Source organism: Oryx dammah, unplaced genomic scaffold, assembly GCF_014754425.2.
Source record: "Oryx dammah isolate SB20612 unplaced genomic scaffold, SCBI_Odam_1.1 HiC_scaffold_21, whole genome shotgun sequence".
Classification (NCBI taxonomy): domain Eukaryota; kingdom Metazoa; phylum Chordata; class Mammalia; order Artiodactyla; family Bovidae; genus Oryx; species Oryx dammah.
In genome coordinates this window covers 26,569,879-26,596,706 of record NW_024070205.1, presented here as the reverse complement: position 1 = coordinate 26,596,706, position 26,828 = coordinate 26,569,879, and the positions used below count along the sequence as shown (strand labels likewise).

The following is a 26,828-nucleotide window of genomic DNA, read 5'->3' as shown; positions in this document are numbered from 1 at the left end:
AACTTGGTCGTCGAGTGTCCCGCGCCAAGTCTGCGCGACAGGTCTTATCTCCCGGTGACGGAAAGAAGCTGCCCGGGCGGGGCCGCGTTTGGCGACGGCCACTCCGCTACCCTTAGCACTCCCGCCTCTCCTCCGGGATTTTCCAGCGGGTTAATTTCCTGTTCGGGTAAATCCTTCGCGAGTCCGTCGCCCCTCCCTCCCCGGTCCCGCGTTCCCCCACCTCCGCCCCGGCCACTCGGGCTCCCCGGGTAGGTCCGCGCTGCGCTCCATCGCCCCAGCGCTCCCGGGCGCACGTCCTCCCCGCGCCCGGCCTCCGGGGTCCCGCGAGCCGCCGCGCGCCAGGGCTCAGCCCCAGAGTCGCGTCCGCGTCGCCGCCGTTCGCGCGGGTCCAGGCCATGAGCCCCCGCGCCGCCGCCCGCGCCCCCACCGGCGCCGCCGCCGCGGCGCTGGGGCTCTTTAGCTTCCTGCTGCTGCTCCGGCCCGGACACGGGTGCCCCGCGGGCTGCGCCTGCACCGACCCGCACACCGTGGACTGCCGCGACCGCGGACTGCCCAGCGTGCCTGATCCCTTCCCCCTGGACGTGCGCAAACTGCTGGTGGCTGGTAACCGCATCCAGCACATCCCCGAGGACTTCTTCATCTTCTACGGCGACCTGGTCTACCTGGACTTCAGGAACAACTCGCTGCGCTCGCTGGAGGAGGGTACATTCAGCGGCTCGGCCAAGCTCGCGTTCCTCGACCTCAGCTACAACAACCTGACCCAGCTGGGCGCCGGCGCCTTCCGCTCGGCCGGGAGGCTGGTCAAGCTAAGCCTGGCCAACAACAACCTGGCTGGTGTGCACGAGGCCGCCTTCGAGACCCTGGAGTCGCTGCAGGTGCTGGAGCTCAACGACAACAACCTGCGCAGCCTCAACGTGGCCGCCCTGACTGCGCTCCCCGCGCTGCGCACCCTGCGCCTCGACGGGAACCCCTGGCTCTGCGACTGCGACTTCGCCCACCTCTTCTCCTGGATCCAGGAGAATGTGTCCAAGCTGCCCAAAGGTGAGTCTGCGCGGGGGAGCTGGGGTGGGGGTGGGGTTACGGAGGGACAGCTTGGGGAGAGGCTGCGACAGCCGGATAGCCTCGGCGCAGCCCTCTGGGGCAGAGACCGGCATTAGAGACCTGGTCGCTCATGGCCACTGCCCTGAATGAGAGCTGCTCCGGGTGTAATCCTCGCACGTTCCCAGCCCGAACTTTTCCTGGGACTCTCCTAGAGAAGGAGAGTGGGGAGGGACACATTTGGAATTCTCTGGAATTTCTGGGCCTTGTTGCTATGCTTTTCCCTTTGTTTACCTCCAACAATGTTTGGAACCTGGGTTTCCCAGATTGTCTCCTGGGGCTTTGGCTCCTAGCACTGGTGGATGTAGGGCTGCCTAGGTGGCTCAGTGGTAAAGAATCCAAGTTTGATCTCTGGGTGGGAAAGATACCCTGGAGAAGAAAATGGCAACCCACTCCAGTATTCTTTTCGGGGAAATCCCATGGACAGAGGAGTCCATGGGGTCGCAAAAGAGTTGGACAGGACCAAACAACAAAAATATCAATGATGGATGTGCCTTATTTCTGGGCCCCTCCTAAGTGGAAGACTCCCTACTGTGTGAGCATCGACTCAGCACCGTTCTCAGTACCCTGAACATGGAGAGAGAGCGCACCAGTTCTAGGAGCTCTCTAATAGCTTCTGGAGCCTGAGCTGGTTTTGATTTCTCAGCTGCCAATTTGCTCTTCTGTCTAAAAGGGGTAAGGAATATTCCTGGTGAGGAATAAGAGCAGCCTGCAAAGAGCCAGTGGTGCAGTAAAGATTTGCAGTAGCTTTTCAGCCCAGATGTGAAATTGCTGAACAAAAATCTCCTGGGCTGGGACACCTTTTGCTTGCCTGGTGCACTTTTTCTGTTGGTGACATAGACATATGTGCCCAGCTGGCAGACAGGAACATAAGGGCACAGTAGGTAAGGGGCCCTGTGAAGGCCAGGAGGAAGGAGGCAAAGGCAGAACTGAGAAGAGGAGACCCCAGCATCCATAAGGATGAGCCCTGAGCAGGTGGACTGTCCTTACCTTCAGTGGATTCCAGGCTTCCACTGGTGAGCATGTGAGTGTGGTCCCAGCAGCGAGCCCTCAGAGCCAGACTCTGCCTCCCACCTTGCCCCTGAGGGCTTGGCAGAATAGGAAGCAGAGCTAAGACCCACAGTAAAAAAGGTGACATTGATGTGGATTTATCTTTGAGAAATATATATATATATATATTTCCATTTATTGAGAATTCAAGGATGCTGCTCATCTATGTCCTGAATTCCTGTGCTCACTTATTCATTCCGTACTGTCACTAAACACACATCCCAGGCAATCATTTCTCTCCTGAGCTGACACTTTCAGCCCAGGCTGGCTCTCCCACACCAGCAAGTTCTAAAAAGACCTGACGTGTAAGGTGCAGAGTCCCCCAGCTTTACACTTTGCCTTCATTTGCTGTCTGGCTCCCCAGACCCTCCCCACCAGAAGACTGTCCTGGAGACAGGGAGGTCCAGGTGCAGACCTCATTGTGGAATGGGGGTTCACCCTGGTTTTAATAGCTTCTGCCTTTGCTTCTCGGTGGTGTTGGCATCATGAACCCCCATTGTCAGCTGAGGGAGTATAATTGGTTCCCACTGTTATTCACATGAGGACTTGGTGTTATGGGTCAGGAGCTGTGAAGTTCAGTCTCAGTTCTGCCATGGATGGCTGTGACCTTGACCAGGACATGTGTCCTGTCTGGGTCTCAGTTTTTTCACTTCTCAAGTACTTTAATTGACCTCTGAGGTCTCTATAGAGCCCTGAATTTGGAAGGCATAGATTGGAGATCTGGCTTAAAAGCTGAGTGACTCTGGGCAGGTCACTTAAGTTCTTTGAGCCTCCCTCCTCTTTCTTCTGTGTGAAACTGACACACAGGAATGCTGACCAATATGTCTGACTGGTGATTGTCAGTATCAGAGTGATTTAATGTGGGTAAATGAATGAGCAGTAAAAATAGAAAGGGCTTTCCAGGTGGCTCAGAGGTAGAGAATCTGCTTGCCAATGCAGGCTACATGGGCGAAGTGGGTTCAATCCCTGGGTAGGGAAAATCCCCTGGAGTAGGAAATGGCAACCCCCTCTAGTATTCTTGCCTGGAAAATTCCATGGACAGAGGAGCCTGGAGGGCTGACGTCCATGGGGTTGCACAGAGTCAGACACGATGAGGCATCTGAGCACCTATGAGCACGCAAGAATCGCAAATGTTATTCTTCCTCTTGTCCATAATATAGGAAAGCAAAGAGCCACCAGATGGAGACCTGGGGGTTAAGGATGGACAGGTCTAGAGCAAGGAAGAGTGTCCAGGCCCCGGTGGAGGGTTGGTCTCATTCAGGGAGGGAAGATGGAGGCAGCAGGAGGACAGCTTGGGGGCTCCTGGCATTTCATGGGGTGAAGTACCGAGAACATCTGTGACCTCACTGCCCGTGGCCTGTGGCCAGAGCAGAGTCTTAAGCTCTGTGAACCAGAGCGGGGCAGGGGGTGGGGTGGGTGGGTGAGTGTGGAGCACCTAGTCTAGGCGTTGAGGTGAGAGAGCTGGGTTCTGATGTGGACTCCGATTGTGACCCTCGGCAAGTCCCAGATCTCTCTGTGCCTCCGTTTCCCTGCCCTAACTTCAGACTGAAGAACAGAATCCGATAGCAGGTTTGCGGCGAGGGTTGTGTGAGGTCCTCTCTGTCAAGAGCACAGTGATTTTAGCAAGGAGTAGGTGATGGTCAGGAATGAATCACTCCTTTCCCTTCTCCTCATGCATTCGGGCCTCTCATATTTCACAGAGGCATCTAGTGAGGGGCTGAGAGCGCAGGCTCCAGCCCAGACCTGCTTGGCTCAGATGCTGTCTCTCCCTCTCACTAGCTGTGTGTGCTTCTGCCTTCCAGTTTCCTCTCCTGTAAAATGTGAATCATGCTAGTTCCCACGTCACAGGGCTGTGGGGAAGGTGAGAAAGGTAGCCAGTACAACAGGGTCCCCAGCCTCGGAGATCTAATGCCTGATGATCTGAGGTGGAACTGATGTCATAATAATAGAAATAAAGCGCACAATAAATGTAAATGCGCTCGAATCATCCCCAAACCACCCCATCCCCTGCCCTCTGGTCTGTGGATAAATTGTCTTCCGTGAAACTGGTCCCTGGTGTCAAAAAGATTGGGAACTATGGATCTACAAGGTACTTAGAACAGTGCCTGATACATGAGAACTACCAATAAGCATTAATACTGTTATTACCCTGTTTTGTCCAGAAGGCCTGGAGAGCTGATGGGAGTGACTTGCCCAAGGTCATACAGAGAGTTAAATACAGATGAAGGGGGGTGCATCAGGACCTCTTGGCTCCTGGCCTCCTGGAAGTTGGAGTCCATCCACTTCCTGCCAAGGAAACTAGGCGCCTTGGGGCACAGGTTCTAGAGGTTTCTAGGTAGGGCCTAAGTAGGAGAATTCAGAGGAAAGAGCAGAGACGTGCCCCCCTCCCAGCAAAGCCCTTGCCATCACCTCCTCTGCCCCTTCCTCCTCCAGAAAGCGAACCAGGCAGAACCAGTGACCTTTACAAGCTCTGACAGCGCAAAAACATGATGCCTGCCAGGTGAACCTCTGCGCGGATGGGAGCGCTTGGTCACTGGTGGAACACCACGGGGTTGGCCGGTCCCCTCTGTGCAGACTCCTGCAGGGCTCTGCTTTCAGGGGCAGAGGGGTCTGGGGGAGCCGGCCTGCTGGGGCTGGATCTGAAGGAAGGCCCACCGGCCAACTTGGTAACAACAAGCAAGCAAACAAACCCCAAGCAAGAAAACAAACAAAATCCCAGGATGCTAATTCACTCTGAATTTCAGGTAAACAATGCATAACATTTTAATATAAGTATGTTCTGTGCAACATTTGGGATATTCGCACACATAGAATTATTTGTTGTTTTTTGAAATTCACATCACTGGCCATCCTGTGTTTTATCAATTGGCTTCCCTGATAGCTTAGCTGGTAAAGAATCCACCTGCAATGCAGGAGACCCTGGTTCGATTCCTGGGTTGGGAAGATCCCCTGGAGAAAGGGATAGGCTACCCACTCCAGTATTCTTGGGCTTCTCTTGTGGTTCAGCTGGTAAAGAATCCGCTGGCAATGAGGGAGACTTGGGTTTGATCCCTGGGTTGGGAAGATCCCCTAGAGAAGGGAAAGGCTACCCACTCCAATATTCTGGCCTGGAGAATCCCATGGACTGTATAGTCCGTGGGGTGGCAAAGAGACAGACACAACTGAGCAACTTTCACTTTCACTACCTTCTGGTAGCAGTTTGTGGTTTACCAGGGCTGTCTTTTTTTAAATAAAATACCCGTGCCTGGCAAGTTACCTTTACCCTCAACTGGCCACTGGGTATGAGGTGCAAAGAAAAGAAGTGGTTTGCACAAGATCACGTTGTTAGTGGCTGACATAAGCACGCACTCAGGGATCTGACTCCACTCCTAACTCTTTGTGATGGGCTAGAACAGGAGGGCGGGAATAGCGCCTGCTCTATTCTACCGTCCCTGACTCCCCTGGGGGACAGCTGGATGCCCTTCCAGCCCCAGATTCCGCTCCAGGTCTGGTGGTTCTCCCAGGAGCCAGTAGGTTCTGGGCCAGGTAGGACACTGTGCCCTCAAGGGAACAGTGACCATCCTTCTTTGAGTCCACCTGCAGACTCAAAGGAGCTCCGGACCTGGAAGATACAGACATGGGAACTCACTCAGGTGACAGTGGGGTAGAGAGGGAGAGAAGGGGAGGGTCTGGGAGACAGGGAAGTGGCAGGACAGCACCCTCCTTGGAAGATGGTCATCTTTAAAGTCCTTCAGTCCCTCCCCTTGTCTTCTGTTCACAGCAGCCCAACGAGGTGGTTGGAAATGAAAACACACAGGTGGTGAGGAGCCTCTGTGTGCTGATCCCTGGGGAGTTTGTTTGACATGCAGATTCCTGGGCCCCCAGACCCACTGAATGTTGGCCTGGTGCACGAGGCCTGGGCATCTGCATTTCAGGTGCTGCCACCTCCTGAAGGGCTTCCCAGGTGGCTCAGTGGTAAAGAATCACCCTGAAGTGTTGGAGAACTGGGTTTGATCACAGGGTCAGGAAGATCCCCTGGAGAAGGAAATGGCAACCCACTCCAGTATTCTTGCCTGGATAATCCCCATGGACAGAGAAGCTTGCCAGGCGACAGTATATGGGGTTGCAGAATTGGACATGACTTAGTGACTAAACAACAACATTCCCTGAAAGGGGCTTGCAGTGCACACTCTCTCTAAGCTTGAAAACCGCTGCTGGAGGGAGCAGGCTTTGTGTGGCAGCTGTGGAAATGCTGTGTGATGTTGTAGGACTTTCCTGTCTCTCTGTGCCTCAGATTTTTCTTTTATAAACAAAGGCATGTGAGTGGGAGGATTTTAAGGTTCCTTCCAACTCTAAAATTCTATGGTTTCAAGGGAAGGGAAGATGGCCTGTGTCTTAAAGGTTAGGAAGCTGAGGCCGGGGAAGATCAGGCCCCTCCAGAGACCTCACAGCTAGAATCCAGGGGCCTCAGTCTCTGTGTGGTAGGGAGGGGGTAAGAGCACCTAGGAAGCCTGGTTTTCTGGGCTCACAGTTCATCCTATGTGACCCAGCCTTGCTCCTGGAGTCTAGGACAGGAAAGGCCAATGAGTATGAGGAATCGTGGCTCAGTGGTAAAGAATCTGTATGCCAATGCAGGAGACACAGGAGATGCAGGTTTGATCCCTGGGTTGGGAAGATCCTCTGGAGTAGGAAAAGCAACCCACTTCAATAATCTTACCTGGGAAGTCCCATGGACAGAGGAGCCTGCTGGGCTACAGCCTATGGGGTCGCAAAGAGTCGGACACAACTGAGACTAAGCATACACACACACATCTTACTGGGGCTTCCCAAGTGATGCTAGTGGTTAAGAACCTGCCTGCCAATGCAGGAGACGTGAGACACAGGTTCGATCCCTGGTTGGGAAGATCCCCTAGAGGAGGGCATGGCAACCCACTCTGGAGAATCCCATGGAGAGAGGAGCCTCGTGGGCTACAGGCCATGGGGTGGCAAAGAGTTGGACGCAACTGAAGCAACTTAGCAGACACGCATAGAGTGCACGTTTTCCTTGTGCTTATACACCTAAGAGAACCACGTTCCTGGCAGATGTAGATCGAGGTCTCCCTCGCTCTTTCAAGTGGCCTGCCTCCCGCTGTTGACAGGTCTGTACGTGTCCTGGTGCCACAGGCGCTTGTATTTCTAACTTGTCTCCTAATTAGAGTTGAGTCCTCAGTGTCACCTTTCAGCATCCCCAGTGTCCTGGCTGGGTGTCAGCTTTTATGGGCACTGCGCTCTGGAGTTCCGGGGAGAGTCGGCTGCAGACATGACCCAAGACAACCTCTTGTCTCTTTTCTTGCTGGAGCGCCCCACCCGGTCCTGCTACTCTGTCCCAATGCTGGATCTTTCTGGAAATGACACCTTCATCCTGCTGCTGTTGCTGTTTAGTTACTAAGTCGTGTTCGACTCTTTGTGAGCCCATGGACTGTAGCCCGCCAGGCTCCTCTGTCCTTGGGATTTTCCAGGCAAGAATACTGGGGTGGGTTGCCATTCCCTTCCCTGGGGAATCTTCCCGCCCCAGGGATTGACCTTGTGCCTCCTGCATCACAGGTTGATTCTTTACTTCTGAGCCACCTGGGAAGTTGGGGTGCTCTATCAATTAACTCAAAGGGCAACCTCATTGTTGGGCCAGTGGGTCAGAGGACCTGCCTCTCTGCCTGGCTTGGACAGCGCTGGGTGAGCAGTTGGCAGTTTGCTCTGGAGAGGCCAATGGCACTGTTACCTGAAGCTGGCCAGCTGCCAGCTGTCTCAGATCCCGTAAGATTTAGGCCTTTCAGCCAAGTGGCTGTCCATTGCCCACTGTCCCAGAATCCTGTGGTCCCCGATGTAGCTGAGAATGAGGTGCTTGGCTGGCCTTGTCACCCCCAGGCTGGCAGTGTGATGGTGGCCCAGAAGGACCTCCATGTAGGCTGGTTGTCATGAAGACCTGAATCGGGTGTGTTCGTGGTTACTTGAGTCAAATTGTATCCTGAACACCGTCTCTGTAAGATCACAGCAGAGAGTATCACTCCAGTCCTGGGACTGTTCTGGGCTCCTGCCCTCAGGTCTTCACCAAGCTGTGCCAGCCACTTCCCCAATCTCTCCCCAACCCCACCCCCCACCTTCCCATCCTGATCTCTACTTCTCTGCCTTTCTGGTTCCTACTTGACCTTCCAGCCTCCAACCCTCTGGGCCTCGAGGCTGCATTGGGAGGCTGGCCTGTGCAACCTGATTGGATCCTGTATTACCTCTACGATCACTGCTCGATCTGCCAATTTGCAGGTCTGGCCAGTTTTGAGGGCACAAAGTGTTTCTTTTTCTCCAGTTGGTGCATTAAATGACGTGTTTGGAAACCTTCTGATGGCTTGCATTGCACTTGGAACAAACCAGCTCTTTCCTGTGTCCTGAGAGGGTCCATCCACAGCCCAGCCACACCAGCCTTCCTCTGTCCTGGGAACAGAGCAGGTACTGGTGACCAACCAGGACCTCCTAAATTATGGCTTTCTCGCCTGCTGAGACGGTCCCACCTTCCCATGGCTGTGCCTCCCTCATTATCAGGTCCCCATGAGATGTCCCCTTCTCAGAGAGGCCTTCCCTGATCACCCCACCCAAACAGTACCATCCCCACCCCACTCACTGTTATCGTATCTCCTTGTGTCTGTGGCATCACGCGCATAGAGTCCACATTATCTTGGTCACGAGTCTTGTTGCTGTAGAAGCATGAGCTCCAGAGCCACACGTTCCCTGCAGCGTCCCCAGTAGCTGGGCCTTGCCCAGCATAGAAGGGGCTCTGAGGGGCCGCGGGCATGTGGGAGTGGACGAATGCACACTCCTGGGGCCTCTGTCACAAGGGCCATCAGGGGACAGGCCAACGTCACTGCCCTTGGCTTTTACCCCCACCAAGTAACCCCTGCCCGCCTGTGGTCAGCCAAAGACACCCAGATCACCTTTCAGCAGGGGCAGAGGCCTGGAGTGGGGGTTCTCTTGGCTCCATTAGCAGATCCTGCTCAAACTCTCAGGGGGTCGCTGTGAAGGAGGGAGGGGCCAGCTGCACCTACCCCATCTGTGAGAGCAGTGCTGGCAAGAGAGCGGGGCCGCCTTCATCCGGGGAGTCTGTGAGCCTCTCCTCTGGCGAGGTGCAGTGTGAGTGGCTGGGGGAGAGGGTTCAGGACACCGAGAGCACAGATCTGTTTACCCTGCTGAATCAGAAACCTGCTTCATCTGGCGCAAGCAAACAGAAAGATGTCTTGTAAAGATGTGGGTGTCACCAGGAGCCCAAAGTCCTAAACAGTCAGGCCCAGGGAGCTCGCGGGTGAGACCTAGGAGGCTGCAGGGCACACAGCACCTCCCTCTTTCACTCTCTGCTTCTCACACCATCTCTCTTTAACTGTTTATTTTACAGTCGCGTGTAGCCGATTAAGGGCTTCCCTGGTGGCTCAGAGGTAAAGAATCTGCCTGCAATGCAGGAGTTGCCGGAGATACAGGTTTGATCCCTGGATTGGGAAGATCCTCTGGGGGAGGGCATGGCAACCCACTCTGGAGAATCCCATGGACAGAGGAGCCTGGCAGGCTACAGTCCACAGGCTCTCAAAGAATTGGACACGACTGAAGCGACTTAGCACACATGCACACGTGGCCGGTTAACAATGTTGTGATAATTTCAGGTGGGCAGCAAAGAGACTCAGCCATACATATATGTGCATCCATTCTCCCCCAAACTCCCCTCCCATCCAGACTGGCACGTGACATTGAGCAGAGGTCCCTCTGCGCACATCGTCTTTTAGTCTCCTCTTCATATATTAATAGGCTTTCTCAGTTTTTTCCATCCGTGTGACAAAATAATATGCTGCTCCATTCATGCGACCAGCTGAGGCCAGGCGAGACTGTGCTGTCCTGGTTCCAATTTCCAGATCTGAGAGGAGGCTCTGGGGGCGGAGCTTAGGGATGGGGGCTGGGCAGACCACCCACTAGGCATGGAGCTAGGCATGCATGACTCTGGGCGGCCTTCCTGTGAGCTGAACCTGGGTCCTGGTGTCCCCTCTGTCAAATGCAGGTGATGGCATCTGCCCTTTGACCTTGAGTGACATCATATGAAGATGCTCAGAGTACAGCTTCCTCCAGCACCACACATAGAAGCTGTTGTTTTCTTCCTTATCCAGTTCATAGAAATGTGGACAAACAGGCTTACAAATCCCTCTGGATTTAAGCATTGCCTGTTAAATCCCAGATGTCCACAATCCATGCAGAAGGACATTAGCCGTGTGTTCACAGCACGTCCTCCCGGGGGCTCTCAGCCTGTCTCCTCTGCTTCAGAAGGTGCCCAACAAAGAGCTTCCAGTGCCTTTTCTCCTTCATCCTCCAGGTTGGCCATGGGGATAAATGCCAGAGGCAGGAGTCAGGACCTCAAAGGAGCTGCGGGCCACTCAGGATTAAGGGGCAGCTTCTCAGACATGAACCCAAACCAGAGATCTAGGAATTTGGTTCCTGTCCCTACTTCTTTGTTGGCCAGCAGTCGACCTGAGTCGCATCCTCTTTCTCAGTTGCTCTCGATAATGAACAGTGACCCCAGATGCCCCCGGGGGCTGTAGGTGGGAGTCCTCAGAGGAGGTGGGATAGAAGGAGAACCACAAGCACATTAGAAAGAACTTGGAGCTCTGCGCTGACTAGACTCCCCAGAACGTAGTGGTGTCTGAGTTCCTCTGTCAGCTGCAGACCAGGGAGCTGGATGACCTGGAAGGCCTCTTCTAGCTCTGATTCTGGCTGGCTCTGCACCCTCTCCAGCCAGCCTCCTCCAGGTCATGGCATGAGAAGGTCCGACAGCCCCTTGTCCCCAGCATTCAGCAAAGGTCTCCTGGGCGGGCTCCCTTGACACTGGCCCCACCACCCTGGCAGCTCTCTTTCAAATCAGCAGGTACAAGAGTATGTTCTCTTCTCCTGCCCCCACCACATTATTAGAAAGAATGGCATTGCTTTTTCACAAAACACAAAGGGGATGATATCTTTTTTTAACAAGCTTCCCTGGTGGCTCAGATGGTAAAGAGTCCACCTGCAGTGAGTGAGCCCTGGGTTCAATCCCTGGGTTGGGAAGATCCCCTGGAGAAACGTGTGCAACCCACTCCAGTATTCTTGGCTGGAGAATCCCCATGGACAGAGGAGCCTGGCAGGCTACAGTCTGTGGGGTTGCAAAGAGTTGGACACAACTGAGCGACTAAGCACAGAGAATCATGAATGATTATCTGCATCAGAAACGAAGATGTCACATGGTCCTGTTCAGGGCCTGAGGACTTAGAGCTGAAGGTCAGGACACCTGCTGCCATGTCCTTGACCTGGGCAGGTCACCTAACTTGTCTGGTATGTGGTTCCTTCATCTGTAACCCTGAGGTTGTTGGGAACATCAGGGAAATCCTAATGTAAAAGGGCTTTAGGAAAAAATAGGGGTGTGCAGACATGGATATGACTGTCTTTTTTTTTTACTTTGCTTTTTCCCCATGTGTTATATTATGTATTGGAGAAGGAAATGGCAATCCATTCCAGCACTCTTGCCTGGAAAATCCCATGGACGGAGGAGCCTGATAGTCTTAAAATTACTCATGGAAAGCTATTTAGATTTTTTTTTTTTTTTGAGTCTTAAAACCAGAATTAGGTGCTATTTATTTATTTTGTCTGTGCGGCATGTGAAATCTTACTTCCCCAACCAGGGATTGAGCCTATGCTCCCAGCATTGGAAGAACAGAGTCTTAACCACTGCCCTGCCATGAAAGACCCCTGAAATGACTATCTCTAAGGATGAAGTTTTATACTCACAGATGTCTAGAAACAGGAGAAATGGAAGCCTTGCAGGGCCACACGGGGAAGCAGCAGGGATGGTCAGGAGGCAGATGAGGTAAAAAGAAAAACAGATGAGGGTCTTTATTGTGGTTTTTGCAGGAAGGAATGGGTGAGGGGGGTAAGCAGAGGAGGCAGGTTTAAGGTTGGCTAGTTTGAGTAATTTCAGGAAGCTCTCATTAAAAGGATGATCCCTAGCTATATAGTACCTGGCCCTGCAGTGTTTTAGGGAAGGAAGATGAGAGTCTGGGATTGCAAGAATCTGATCAAAAGAGGTGGGTGGGATATCAACTGGGGTTGGTAGGTTTGCATATCAAGAGTGTGCTCATTGGCAAGGATTTAGGAACTGGCCAGCACTGGGAGTGGCAGTCCTTCCCCAAGTGGCAAGGCTCCAAGATGCCAAAGCTAAATAAAATATAGAATGTAAAAATCATGATGAATACAAGGGTCATTGCAGATATAATTGAGTGGTATTTTTTTTTAATTCAACATATCCAAAATGTTATACTTTCAACTTGTAATCAAAAGAAAACTCATTCATGAGCTATTTTCCCATTCTTTATTTCACACAAAGTCTTTAAAATCTGGGTGTGTTTTATAGTTACAGCACATCTCAGTGCAGACTAGCTGCGATCAATTTCTCAACATGTGGCTGGTGGCCACTGTAGTGGACAGTATAGCTCTAAGTCTACTAGTGTCTTTCAAAGAGGTCAGTGCCAGGCTTACCCCATTTTACAGATGAGAACATCAAGGCACAGATGGGTTAATGTAACTTGGCTGAGGTCACCAGCCAAGAAGTGACAGAGGGAGAGATGAGCCGGGGTCTTTGTCACTAAACATTCCATGACTTCTCAAATCTCATGTCAGAACAGGTCCCTTAGGCACAAACCCACTCTCTTGTCCACAGCTCCTGCTTTAGGCTTAGACCAAACTTAGTGAGCCTTGCTAACTCAGAATCTTAACTTGGCTGAATCAAATGTGACTTGAATGTATTAGTGGAAGTCAGAGTTCAGTTCAGTTCAGTCACTCAGTCGTGTCCGACTCTTTGCGACCCCATGAATCACAGCACGCCAGGCCTCCCTGTCCACCACCAACTCCTGGAGTTCACTCAGACTCACGTCCATCGAGTCAGTGATGCCATCCAGCCATCTCATCCTCTGTCGTCCCCTTCTCCTCCTGCCTCCAATCCCTCCCAGCATCAGAGTCTTTTCCAATGAGTCAGCTCTTCCCATGAGGTGGCCAAAGTACTGGAGTTTCAGCTTTAACATCATTCCTTCCAAAGAAATCCCAGGGCTGATCTTCAGAATGGATTGGTTGGATTTCCTTGCAGTCCAAGGGACTCTCAAGAGTCTTCTCCAACACCACAGTTCAAAAGCATTAATTCTTCATCGCTCAGCCTTCTTCACAGTCCAACTCTCACATCCGTACATGACTACAGGAAAAACCATAGCCTTGACTAGACAGACCTTAGTCGGCAAAGTAATGTCTCTGCTTTTGAATATGCTATCTAGGTTGGTCATAACTTTTCTTCCAAGGAGTAAGCGTCTTTTAATTTCATGGCTGCAATCACCATCGGCAGTGATTTTGGAGCCCCCCAAAATAAAGTTTGACACTGTTTCCACTGTTTCCCTATCTATTTGCCATGAAGTGATGGGACCGGATGCCATGATCTTCATTTTCTGAATGTTGAGCTTTAAGCCAACTTTTTCACTCTCCTCCTTCACTTTCATCAAGAGGCTTTTTAGTTCCTTTTCACTTTCTGCCATAAGGATGGTGTCATCTGCATAACTGAGGTTATTGATATTTCTCCCAGCAATCTTGATTCCAGCTTGTTTTTCTTCTAGTCCAGCGTTTCTCATGATGTACTCTGCATGTAAGTTAAATAAGCAGGGTGACAATATACAGCCTTGACTTACTCCTTTTCCTAGTTGAAACCCTGTTGAAAACAAGTTCACCTCCTACTTTAGGCTCTTCTGAGACTTTATCTGGAACAATGACACCTCCCTGCTTGCCAGACAGATATCAAGTTGTGTCTTTCCTCCACTCAGAACTCTCCAGTAACTCCCATGTTGCTGAGATTAGAAGCCAAGTTTCTTCCAAGGGCTTCTCCACCCTCTCTGCAATCTGACCTCCTTTCTTTCTGGCCTCATTTCCTACTACTCTTCTTTCATTCACTCTAGTCCAGGCACCCAGACCCCGTGTTGTTTCCCAAACGTCACAGGCATATTCCTACCTCAAAGTCTTGCTGTTCCCTCCACCTGGACTGCCCTTGTCCTGATGTCCACATGACGTTCCCCCTGGCTCCTTTTAGCTGCTTGCTCAAATGCTCATGGAGCCTTTCCTCCCAGCCCCAGTGAACTCTGAGACCTGCCACCTCCAGCTATCTTTCTCTCCCTACTCTCCTTTTTCTTTATTACACCTGTCACCTCCTGCTGCATAATACATCTTACTGATTGACTTGTGGTCTGTCCGTTTCCCCTCACTAAAATGTAGTCACAAATTATTTTTTCCACTGTTTTTACTCCAGGGCTGGCATGTATTAGGTACTCAATATGTTTTTTATTTTTTTGGCTGTGCTGTGCGACATGTGGGATCTTAGTTCCCTGATCAGGGATCAAACTCATGCCGTCTGCATTGGGAGTGTGGAGTCATAACCGCTGGATCACCTGGAAAGTTCCCTTAGTATGTGTTTGTTGAATGAATGAATGGCTTATTGATGGGTGCTAACACCAGGCAAAGGGGAGAAGAGCAGAGAGGAGGCAGTCTCTAGGATCACCCTCTTATTTAGATGAACTAGTTTGGTAAACTGATTCTCATCAACATATTAGTGATTTGTGAGTTAACCAGGAATAGACATAGTAAAGGCAGAAGGGAGGGACCTCTGCTTACCACGGAGGCATAGTCTGCATAGAATTTCAGACACGGGGATGCTCAGATGGAGGAGGCCTGGTGGGAAGGTCAGAGCCCCAGGCCTCATCAAATTACAGCTTCTGAGCAGTTACCTGGGCTTCCTGTCTCTAACAAGATGCAGATATTCTTTGTATTTGGACAGCAAGACCATGTTGACATAGGAAGATGGATATTTAACTAAGGAGAGATGTGGAAGGACATAATCCCTGTTGTCAGATGTTTGAGGAGCTGTCATGCAATGTAGGAGACTTGTTTTGGCCTCAGAAGATGGACCTGTGGCTTCAAACTACAAGGAGACTGATTTTGATGCACTGTAAGGAGGAAGAGCTAGCTGTAAGGGTTCTGCAAATGGGCTGCCTGGGTAGAGAGTGAAGTTGCCATCCTTAGAGGCATTCAAGCAGAGACCAAATGACCACTTGTCGGTGGTGCTAAAGGGAGCATTAAGGAATGGGTGAGATTTCTGCCCACGGTGCTTCAGTCCTCTGAATCTGGCTTTCTGAGGTTGTTTTCATTTTCTCCTGGTTCTCTGGCTAGAGAAGCAGGTCTTGAAGGAAGCTCCAGCATGCTGGAAGTCCAGTGACTGTGTCTGTCTTGATGTCTGGACCAATTGCTCCACCTTTCTTTTTTTTCCCTTCCTCGCCCATGCTCCTTTCTGAACCTAAATAGACAAAGTTTTTAAGTCATGCAGCTGGAGAGGAATTCAGAGCCCCTAGCCCCTTGCTTATTGCAGGTCTGGCTCTGCTCATACCAGTCACTGTAGGAAACCAGATCACTTGCCAACTATCAGAACTGGTTTCTAAAATGTATCATGTATGTCCAGTTCAGGTGGCTTAGTGGTAAAGAATCCACCTGCCAATGCAGGAAACATGAGTTCGATCCCTGGGTCAGGAAGATCTCCTGGAGAAGGAAATGGCAACCCACTGCAATATTCTTGCCTGGAAAATCCCATGGACAGAGGAGCCTGGCAGGGCTACAGTCCCACAGGGTTACAAAGAATTGGACATGAATTAGTGACTAAACAGCAGCAACAACAACAACACCGTGTCAATTCATGTTCAGCTCCCTTTGAACCAGGATACTGGTCTTTTGGGGCTCTCCCCCAAGCCCACATAATCCGAGCTTCCAGACACAGCAGGAATGCCCCCTGTATATGCCACCAGCTTCTTCCCTTCACTCACCTGTGAATATTTGTCATCCTTCTGTTCTATGTTCCGGAGAGCCCGGCTCCAGGGGCTCTGTCACTAACCATCACGTGGCTTCCCAAATCTCATATCAGAAACCAAGGGCTCTTAGTTACAAGCCTATCCTCTTGGGTCCAGAGCCTCTAAATTAGTCAGTGAGCTTCTCTGATCCAGAACCTGGTCTTCGAGGGTGTAAACCAATGATGACTTGAACAGCTTAGTGGAAACCGAAGCAAGCTAGACGCCTGTGAGGACAGATCCAGCTCCCAGTCTCGAGGACGTAATAGTGCATCTGACAAGGGCTCTGACCTCGTGGAGGGAACATTCCAGAAGACTCAGAAACGCTTAGATAATGGGGTTATCTTGTCTGCTTTTCTTTCAGATAGGAAACTGTGGCTCAGCGACACTGAGCAACTTGCCCAAAGTCACACAGCAAACTAGTGAAAAGCCAAGACAAGAGCCAAAGCCCCTGTTTCCTGGGCTGGGTGATTCCCTCACCCTGTAGGGCAGGCACTAGAGGGGCTTTTGGATTTAGATCCACTGTGATTGGAACCCTGAGCCTTTATTTACTAGCTGTGTGAGCCTGGGCAGGTTGCTTAACCTTTCTGTGCTTCAGCTTTCTCGTGTGTAAAATATGTGCTTAGTCACCCAGTCGTGTCCGACTCTTTGTGACCCCATGGACTGTAGTCCGCCAGGCTCCACTGTCCATGGGGATTCTCCAGGCAAGAATACTGGAGTGGGTTGCCATGCCATCCTCCAGGGGACCTTCCCAACCCAGGGTTTGAACCTGCCGGGGTCCAGCCCCAGTGGATCCAGGGAATTCGAAGGTGGGGACGGCGTCGGCGTCTTTGGAAAAATACATATTTAATTACAGATATATAGAGAGATTAGAAATGGATAGTGTAGTAGGAGATAGTGTAGTGGAGAAAAGGAGGCTGAATCCAGATGGGAATTCAGCCAGAGAAATGGGAGCAAGAAAGAAGCGACATGGGGGAATCAGTCTTTCCAGGAACTGATCCGATTCCTTTATTTTTGGGTTTGCTCATATACCTTTTGTTACACATAGAGATGAATACAGAGTCACATGGGGGTCAGCAGTCCTGACCTTTATCAAAATCAGGTGCTTCACATAAATGTATAAAAAAAAAAAGGTTTTAGGGATATTACATCATCTGGCCATGAGTGAGACCTGCTGACATTTTATGATCCTTTCTTTCTGATAACCAAAAAAACTTATTTCTTCCAAGGGTGTTTTTTCTTAAACCAGGCACCACCCTCCAAATAAAGTTGCATTCCTATAGGATGAGGGCGTAGTGAGTTACAATCAAGAAAGGAATTTATTTAACCCAAGATTAACATGATTAATCTTAAAGGTTAATACTTATTTCTCCTATATGCTTAAAGGTTAATACTTATTTCTCCTATATGTTAGTTATATTGATTATAAGGGCAGGGAACATGGAGATTTAGCAGCAAACATCAGCCCAACAAATGAAAATCCTTTCACCAATGCTCCCCTTAAGATCTATCTAGTCATAAGATAGTGATAAAGTTACATTTTTACATGGCAAGGACACAGGGATTTATAATAAAGCACAGTAATCTATTACAAATGAGAAAATTCATTAACTCAAAAAGTCTAGTATTGCTAACCTTAAAAACTACTATATTTCCTTTTCTATATTCCAAATACATTGATTAATATATTCCCAGGTGCCTAAGGATGTGGAGGCCTGGCCGCAATCATTGACTCAACAAGAAGAAAAAGCCCTATGCTAATTAAGACTCTCAAAATACTCCAAAACTCTCTGTGCTGTTTATGGTTGAGAGGTAGTAAACAATCATGTGCGTAGTGGCAGGAGTATGGATAATCCTGTCACACAAGCTAGTCTGTCAGCAGAGAGGTCTGACCTGAAACACCCTTGTCACACCCAGGGTAGGGAATTAGCAGCAATTATTGGCACAACAAATGAAAAGCCCTTCACCAATATAATTCCTAACCAACCCACTATACTAATAATTTCTAACTCCCCAAAAGAATTTGCCTTTAGTAAGTCTAAAACATCTTGTGCCTCTCAGGTTGGGAGGCTGTAAACAATCACATGTGGCTGGACGAACCTATACAGGCGGGCTAGATAACCTTCAGAGGAGTCCGTAAGCTGAAACACTCTTGTCACGCCCAAGAATTTTTATTGCCTTGGAGCTGCACGTTTACTCCTTCTCTGAGAGAAACGGTTATGGGGGAGAGCATAAAACAGACTCTGGTTTTGGGGTAGATGCTCGGGAACAGGGGGTTTCCTGAGGCTTGATCACGCCTTTGCGTATGCCAAGCCTCCTTCCTCATGACCTTTGCCATGGGCGGAGTTCCTCATGCTGGCCCCTGGCAGAACCCAGGACTCATGCATTGCAGGCGGATTCTTTACTGTCTGAGTCACCAGGGAAGCTCAAGAACTCTGAAGTGGGTAGCCTATCCCTTTTCCAGGGGATCTTCCCAACCCAGGAATCGAACCGGAGTCTTCCGCATTGCAGGTGGTTTCTTTACCAGCTGAGCTACTATTCACAAGTCTGTCATATGGGTCAAGTAACCTCTGTGACAAGCTTAGCACAGTGCCTGGCAAAAAGAAAGCTGTTTATAGATGCCGGCTTGTTACTATTATCAGCTGTAGATGAAGGCCTGTGTTATCGCCATAAGAACGAGCAGTTCCAGAGGCTCACCCTGAGCCACAGACATGGCTATCACTGCAGGTGCTGTATCCTGGGCTTCCCTGTGGCCCCTGATATCAGAGGAAAGTGAAAGTGAAAGCAAAGTTGCTCAGTTGTGTCCGACTCTTTGCAACCCCATGGACTGTAGCAATAGCACCCCACTCCAGTACACTTGCCTGGAAAATCCCATGGACAGAGGAGCCTGGTAGGCTGCAGTCCATGGGGTCGCTGAGGGTCGGACACGACCGAGCGACTTTACTTTCACTTTCCACTTTCATGCACTGGAGAAGGAAATGGCAACCCACTCCAGTGTTCTTGCCTGGAGAATCCCAGGGTCGGCGGAGCCTGGTGGGCTGCTGTCTCTGGGGTTGCACAGAGTCGGACACGACTGAAGCGACTTAGCAGCAATAGCAGCAAGACTGTAGCCACCAGGCTCCTCCATCCATGGAATTTTCCAGGCAAGAGTAATGGAGTGGGTTGCCATTTCCTTCTCCAGGGGATCTTCCTGACACATCGGTCGAACCTGGGTCTCCCACATTGCAGGGAGATGCTTTACCATCTGAGCCACCTGGAAAGCCTTCCTCTGCTGTCAGAGGAAACATAAATCTAACAACAACAACACAAACAGTCTGGTTCACGACTTCCTAGAAAAATCAGAGCTGCTGTATTGGTAAATTGTTTCAGAGCCATTTGGGCATAGAAAGAATGTTATGGCCTGAAAGGGAAGTGCCAGCCCTCATGGGGAGAAGTCCTGGAGTGGGTGTCCCAAGCCACATAGATGGGGATGGCCACCAGGTCACTCCAGAGAGATACAGGCAAGTGAAGTCCAATCAATGATGCATATGTGAGCGAGGCCAGTCATGACAGTCTGCCACGGTGTCATGGAAAGAAGATGGGCTTCGGTGATGGCCAGGCCTGCCCTTAAGTCCAGACCCTCACAGATGAGTTGTATGACTTCAGGCAAATCATACAGCTTCTTGGAGCCCCGGTCATTGCGTCTAGAACCTACCCCATATTTGTACCCATGTTCGTAGCAGCATTATTCAAATGACTGAAAGGTGGGAGTGACACAGGTGTCCGCTGATGGATGAATGGACAAACAGGATGTGGTCCATCCATACAGTGGACCACAAAGACGGAAATTCATGGGACTTCCCTGGTGGTCCAGTGGTTAAGACTTCATGGTCCAATGCAGGGGGTGCAGGTTCAATCCCTGGTCAGGGAGCTAAGATCCTGCATGCCTTACTGGCCTAAAAGCTAGAACAAACACAACAGAAGCAATATTGTAACAAACTCAATGAAAAATGGTCCACATTGAAAATTAATCTTTAAAAAAGCAGAAGGAAATTTTGCCACATGCTACAACATGGATGAACCTTGAGGACGTGATGCTTGTTGGAAGGGGCCAGTCATAAAAGGACAAAGACTGTATCATCCACTTACTTGAGGCCCCTTAGAATAGTCGATTGCATAGACACAGAATGGTGGTTGCCAAGGGCTGAGAGGAGGGAGGGATGGAGGGCTCGTGCTTAATAGGAAGAGGAATTTAGTTTTGCAAAATGAACAGCACTCTGGAGGTGAATGGTGGGGAGGGTTGTACACATCATGAATGTACTTTATGCCACTGAACTGTACACTTAAACATGGTTAAGATGGTACACTTCAGATTATGTATATTTTACCACAAAATTTAAATTAAAAAATGGGACAGGAAAAAAATAGCCCAAAGCAGGGCATCGCAGCCTCGATCCTGCTGGCACAGCATCCATGCGTGCTCAGTCGTGTCCAGCTCTTTGTGACCCCGTGGACCGTAGTCAGCCAGGCTCCTCTGTCCTTGGGATTTCCCAGGCAAAGATACTGAAGTGTGTTGCCGTTTCCTCCTCCAGGGGATCTTTCTGATCCAGGGATTGAGCCTGTGTCTTCTGTGTCTCCTGCACTGCAGGTGGATTCTTTACCATCAGGATTCTTTAGCCAACAGGAAAGCCCCTCCTGTTGACATTATGGGAAAGAACCCACCTGTCAGTGCAGAAGATGAAACAGACGTGGTTCAATCCCTGGGTCCGGAAGGTCCCCTGGAGAAAGGCATGGCAACCCATTCCATTATTTTTGCCTGGAGAATCTCATGGATAGAGGAGCCTGGCCAGCTGCAGTCCTTGGGGCTGCAAAGAGTTGTACATGACTGAAGCAACTTAGCTCACATGCACGCGATGCTGGCATTACGGAGGTCTTCGTGGGCACTGAGTGTTTATCCGCAGCCCTACCGTCTACCCACTAGTTGTCAATAGCACCGCACCCAGTTTCAAGGGCCAAAAACATCTCCAGCTGTTGTCAGATGCCTGCTGAGGGGCAAAATCACCCCCAGATGAGAATCACTTTTCTAAAGGGCTGTGGAGAAGAGGATTAAAGGACATGGTGGTGCAGTACTTATCATGATTCCTGGTAAATGGTAAGAGTTTCAATAAATATTACTTCCCCACAGAAGTAATCTGAAGTACCCACTTAATGCACACACGTCTCATCACCCTCAGAACACTCAACGCATCGCTTCTTCCAACTGGCCAGTGAGCCCAATGCCAGATATTAACTGGGGACACTGGGTGCTCAGAGGGGCGGGTCCAGGAAAGGAGCTTCAGCTGGTGTCTCTGAGGAGCATAGAGCATCGTCACCATGGGTGGTGGGAGGTACCAGCCTCTTGGGGCCAGTCTTAGAGTTCCTCATGCTAGTCTTGCCAGAAAGATCTAACTAGTTCATCAGTTATCATAAGCAGACACAGGTTGGTGACCTCAGAACTCAGCCCAAGGCCCAACTTGTAGCAAATGTCTGTTATTGATAGTGGAGGCGGCAGCAGCAGTGGTGGTGGTAGATGGAGGTGGGCATCATGGTGGAGATGGTGGTCATAGGGGAGGTGGACATGGGAGAGGTGGATATGAGGGTGGAGATGGTGGATACTGGTGAGATGGCCATCAGGGTGGAGATGGTGGGTGTAGCAGTGGAGGTGATGGGTCAAGATGACGGCAGTGGTGGTGGTAGAGGAAATGCTTGCATGCTTCCCAGAGAATAAAACTGCAAGCCGTCAGTGATCATCTCTGTCATTTCTTACCAGTGGGAAGAGAGGCCAGGAAAAAACTGCATTGGGAGGTAGTCAGTTTTCCATGCTTATGTGTGTGACTGAGGTCGGTGTCCGGAGGTTCGGGGTGGGAGTCAGGCTGGAGTGGAGGGCAGCAGACACAAGTCACAGCCTGGTGCAGGATCCACCCTTTCTATAGCATGTGCTCTACGGAGCCAGGACCAAGCAGCAGCCCTTGACCTGCTGCTGCCGATGCATCTTCCTCAGGGAGAAACCAGCCGATGACTTAATCAGATGGAGTGTCTCCTGGCTGAGATGGTGAAGACAACTGGGAACTTCCCCCATGTGGTGATATTTAATGAAAGTGGTGATGGGGAGCAAAGTCAGCACTATAAAAAATGAGAGCTGGTGTTCCCCAGTGCCCACTCCCCAGAAGAAGAAGTAGAACTTGCCTGCCATCTGCGATGCCCCCTCCTGTAGTCTTCCTTTGTGGCACAAAGTAGCTGCAGCAGGGACCATGTACATGCAACTCCAGGTGCTTGTAGTGAACTGAGAACCTGATGCCCTAAGAGAGCACTAAAGGAGTCAGAAGACCGGGGTTCCATCCAGACTCTGTGTGACCTCAGGCAAGTTGCCTAACTTCTCTGGGTTTCCCAGCTGTAAAATAAAGGGGAGAGGTTGGGGAGGGATACTAGATGTCAAAGGTGCCTTTGGGTTTCACCTTCTATGATGCTGTGAAATCAGGAGGCCAAAAGTCTGGCCATGCATGGGAAAGAACCACAGCTGCTTCTGCTTCCTGGCCTTTTTGGTTGGGGTGCCAGGAGGCTGGTAGGGAGGGTGTTTGACTGGCCCAGGCCCTCTTACTCCAATGAGCAGGAGAGGAGAGTGACAGCAGTGATGACCCCTGGCCAAGACCAGTGGGACCAACACCCGGTGGTCCTGGAGAATGCCCTTCCTCCTGGTTATGAGACAGGGGACTTCCTTCCTTGGGAGTTGTTTCTCCAGAGTGGGCTGGTGGAGGAGTTCAGCCTGACCCTCTCCCCACTGCTCCTTGTCACAGATCCTTCTCATCCTGGGTAGGACCTGAGAATGTCTTAGCATATAGGTCTTGGACAGGCACTTTACAGAAAAACTACTCCCAGTGGCTAGTGAGCACACCATACGTTGTTTATTTAGCTCTATTGGTCATCAGAGAAATGCAAATTCAATTACCAGTGTTCACTTTTATGGCCTGTCAGGTTGGCAAAAATGAAAAAGTGACAAAATCCATTGTTGGCATTAATTCAGGGACTCTCACACAATCTGCAGTTTGGAGGGGATGTGTCTTGTGGAAATAATTAAGGATGTATATACATGGTGCTGGGAAAGATTGAAGGTGGGAGGAGAAGGGGACAATAGAGGATGAGATGGCTGGATGGCATCGCCAACTCTATGGACATGAGTTTGAGTAAGTTCTGAGAGTTGGTGATGGACAGGGAGGCCTAGTGTGCTGCAGTCCATGGAGTTGCAAAGAATTGGACACGATTAAGCGACTAAACAACAGCAACAACATGGTGCTCATAGCAGCTTTGCTTCAGGAAGGAAAAAAACTGGAAGCATTCTGGGATTGGGCAAATAAGTCAAGTTGTTCAGTTGCTAAGTCTCATCTGCCTCTTTGTGACCCTATGTACTGCTGCATGCCAGGCTTCCCTGTCCTATGCTGTCTCCCAGAGTTTGCTCAGTACATTGAATCAGTGATGCTATCTAACCATCTCATCCTCTGTCCTCGCCTTCTCCTCCTGCCTTCAATCTTTCCCATCATCAGGGTCTTTTCCAATCAGTTGATTCTTCACGTCAGGTGGCCAAAGTATTGAAGCTTCAGCTTCAGCATCAGTCCTTCCAATGAATATTCAGGATGGATTTCCTTTAGGATTTATTGGTTTGATCTCCTTGCTGTCCAAGGGACTCTCAGGAGTCTTCTCCAGCATCACAGTTCAAAAGGATCAGTTTTTTAGCATTCAGCCCTCTTTCTGGTCCAACTCTCATATCCATATTTGACTACTGAAAAAGCCGTAGCTTTGACTATATGGACCTTTGTCTGCAAGGTGATGTCTCAGCTTTTTAATATGCTGTCTTTGTTGGTCATAGCTTTTATTCCAAGGATGTAACCATTTCAAGTGATGTTTGATGATTATGTTGGTGGGGTGAAGGATGTCCCCAGAATGTTTATCTATCATAGTGGTGGAATGTGGATCTGCTCTGGGGATTTATGTGCATGCACACAGAGAAGAATGTGAGCTCATCTTCTCTTGTGAGAACTCCAAAATTGCAACTTGCTGCTAAACAACCATTGACAGGAGAATGTTGGATCCCAGCAAAAAAAAAGCGTCCAAGCACAAAGGAGAGTACATCATGTGAAATGCTGGGCTGGATGAAGCACTGGTTGGAACAAGATTGCCAGGAGAAATATCAATAACCTCAGATATGCAGATGACACAACCCTTATTACAGAAAGCAAAGAGGAACTAAAGAGCTTCTTGATAAAAGTGAAAGAGGAGAGTGAAAAAACTGGCTTAAAACTCAATATTCAAAAAATGAAGATCATGGCATCTGGTCCCATTACTTCATGGCAAATAGGTGGGGAAACAACTGAAACAGTGACAGATTTTATTTTCTTGGGCTCTAAAATCACTGCTTATGGTGACTGCAACCATGGAATTAAAAGATGCTTGCTCCATGGAAGAAAAGCTGCGACAAACCTAGACAGCATATTACAAAACAGAGACATTACTTTGTCGACTAATGTCTGTCTAGCTAAAGCTATGTTTTTTTTTGGTAATCATGTATGGATGTGAGAATTGGACCATAAAGAAAGCTGAGTGCTGAAGAATTGATGCTTTTGAACTGTGGTGTTGGAGAAGACTCTTGAGAGTCCCTTGGACTGCAAGGAGATTCAACTAGTCCATCCTAAAGGAAATCAGTCCTGAATATTCATTGGAAGGAGTGATGCTGAAGCTGAAGCTCCAGTACTTTAGGCACCTAATGCAGAGAGCCAACTAATTGGAAAAGACCCTGATGCTGGGAAAGATTGAAGGCAGGAGGAGAAGGGGATGACAGAGGATGAGATGGTTGGATGGCATCACCAACTCAATGAACATGAGTTTGAGCAAGCTCTGGGAGTTGGTGATGGACAGGGAAGCCTGGTGTGCTGCATTCCATGGGGTTGCAAAGAGTCAGACATGACTGAATGATTGAACTGAACTGAACACAGAGAAGAAGAAAAATTCTAGACAGGTATAAGCCAATGTATTAAACATGTATTTTAGGGTTCTTTTATCCACCTTCTTTTTAGTTCTGTTGTTTCAGTGGATACACAGGCTTTGCATAATAAGTGGAATTAGGAAGACAAAAATATATTTTTAATGACAAAAAGCACTTAGGAGAGCCTGGCATTAGCCAGGTCCCAAGAGAGGCCAAATCAGGGGAAGGGCCCCTTGCGAGCCTCCGGCTGGCTGCAGGCTTGTTTGTTGGCAAAGGGGCGAGAGATTAATCTCAATCTGCCTTCCGCTGTGTCACCATCTATTTCAGGAGTGTGGCAGCTCTTCACCCTCTCCAGCTCAGGTGTCAGTTGCTGGGGAGAAGTCATCAGTCAGAGGAGAGGGCCTGGAGGGGTGGCAGCAGGCAAGGAGCCAAACCGCCCTGCATGAGGACTGGCCCATCTCTTCAGAGCGGGCCTGGCAGAGCAGGAGGTGGTTCTGAAGTGAAGGAGCAATGGGCTGCATTCTGACTGGGCCCAGATGAGCCGGCGCCCACCCTGTTTCAGTGGAATGTGGATCTGGTTGGAGGAAGGAGACAGAAGGTAGGAACTCAGCTTCCCATCAATTGTACCTGTTCCCTGAGTTGTCTCCCTAGGCCAGGAGATGAGCTGCACAGAGTCATCCCTGCTCCCCCAAGAGCCTGGAGCCACAGCATGTGGTTTGGGGGGACAGCTGGGCAGAGTGAGATGATTTGTGACAGTGTAACAGGTGTCCGGCTCATCCTTGAACTCAGTTTTCCTATAATCTGCTGGTTAATTGGGCCTCTGAAGTGTAAACAACAAAAGCCAATCCTGGCTAATGTAAGCAAGGAAAGTGCAAGGATGTCAGGTAATTCACAGAACTGAAGAGAAGGCTTGGGAAGCAAACGCAGGAGAGAATGGGGCAGCCCTGGGAGTCTGGAAAGCAGAGACCAGTTGATGAGTTCTGCAGGCCAGGGCTGCTGGATTGAGTGGGCTCTGGCCATGCTTTTGGTCAGTCCACACAAGATCAGTGTGCTGGGGCACAGAGACTTGGGTGAGGGGTCATGCATTTTAAGAAGGTCACATCAAGGGACTGTCCTGGTAATCTGGTTGATAAGACTCCACACTACCACTGCATGGTGGTATTGCATGTTCAATCCCCATTCAGGGTATTAAGACCCTACATGCTGTGCAGTATGGCCAAAAAATAAATGAAGAAAGAAAGTTGGACAAGACATACCCAGGGGATAAGAGGTGATTGCCCAAAATGAAATCTGAAAGCAGACTCCATATGAGTAGAGATGGACTGTAAAAAGCTGAAGGATGACTGTTACATGCCAGACATCTCAATTGGGTGAATTGCATCCCCTAGAGGGATATGGACAGGGAGGCCTGACATGCTGCGATTCATGGGGTCACAAAGAGTCGGACACAACTGAGCGACTGAACTGAACTGAACTGAGAGGGATATGTTTAAGCCCTAATACCCAGAGCCTGTGAAGGTGACCTTATTTGGAAAAAATCTTTGCAGATATAGTTGAGTTAAGGATCTTGAGATGAGATCATCCTGGATTTAGGATGGGCCCTAAATCCAATGACAAGCATCCTTGTAAGAGAAAGAGAGAGATGTGAGACTGTTGTTATTCAGTCCCTAAGTCGTGTCCGACTCTTTGCAGCCCTGTGGACTGCAGCAAGCCAGGCTTCTCTGTCCTTCATAAGTTATGTTCACACTCATGTCCATTGAGTC

At 49.9% G+C, this 26,828-nt stretch overlaps 1 protein-coding gene across 1 annotated transcript in view; it reads left to right on the top strand.

Annotated features, from left to right (window-relative positions):
• The first annotated feature begins 395 nt into the window (after nt 1-395).
• LRRC38 (leucine rich repeat containing 38) overlaps nt 396-26,828 on the top strand; it is a 37,200-nt gene continuing 10,767 nt past the window's right edge. Inside the window, exon 1 of the mRNA XM_040263970.1 lies at nt 396-1,041. Coding sequence (XP_040119904.1) covers nt 396-1,041 — 646 coding nt within the window. The remainder of the gene's footprint in view (nt 1,042-26,828) is intronic.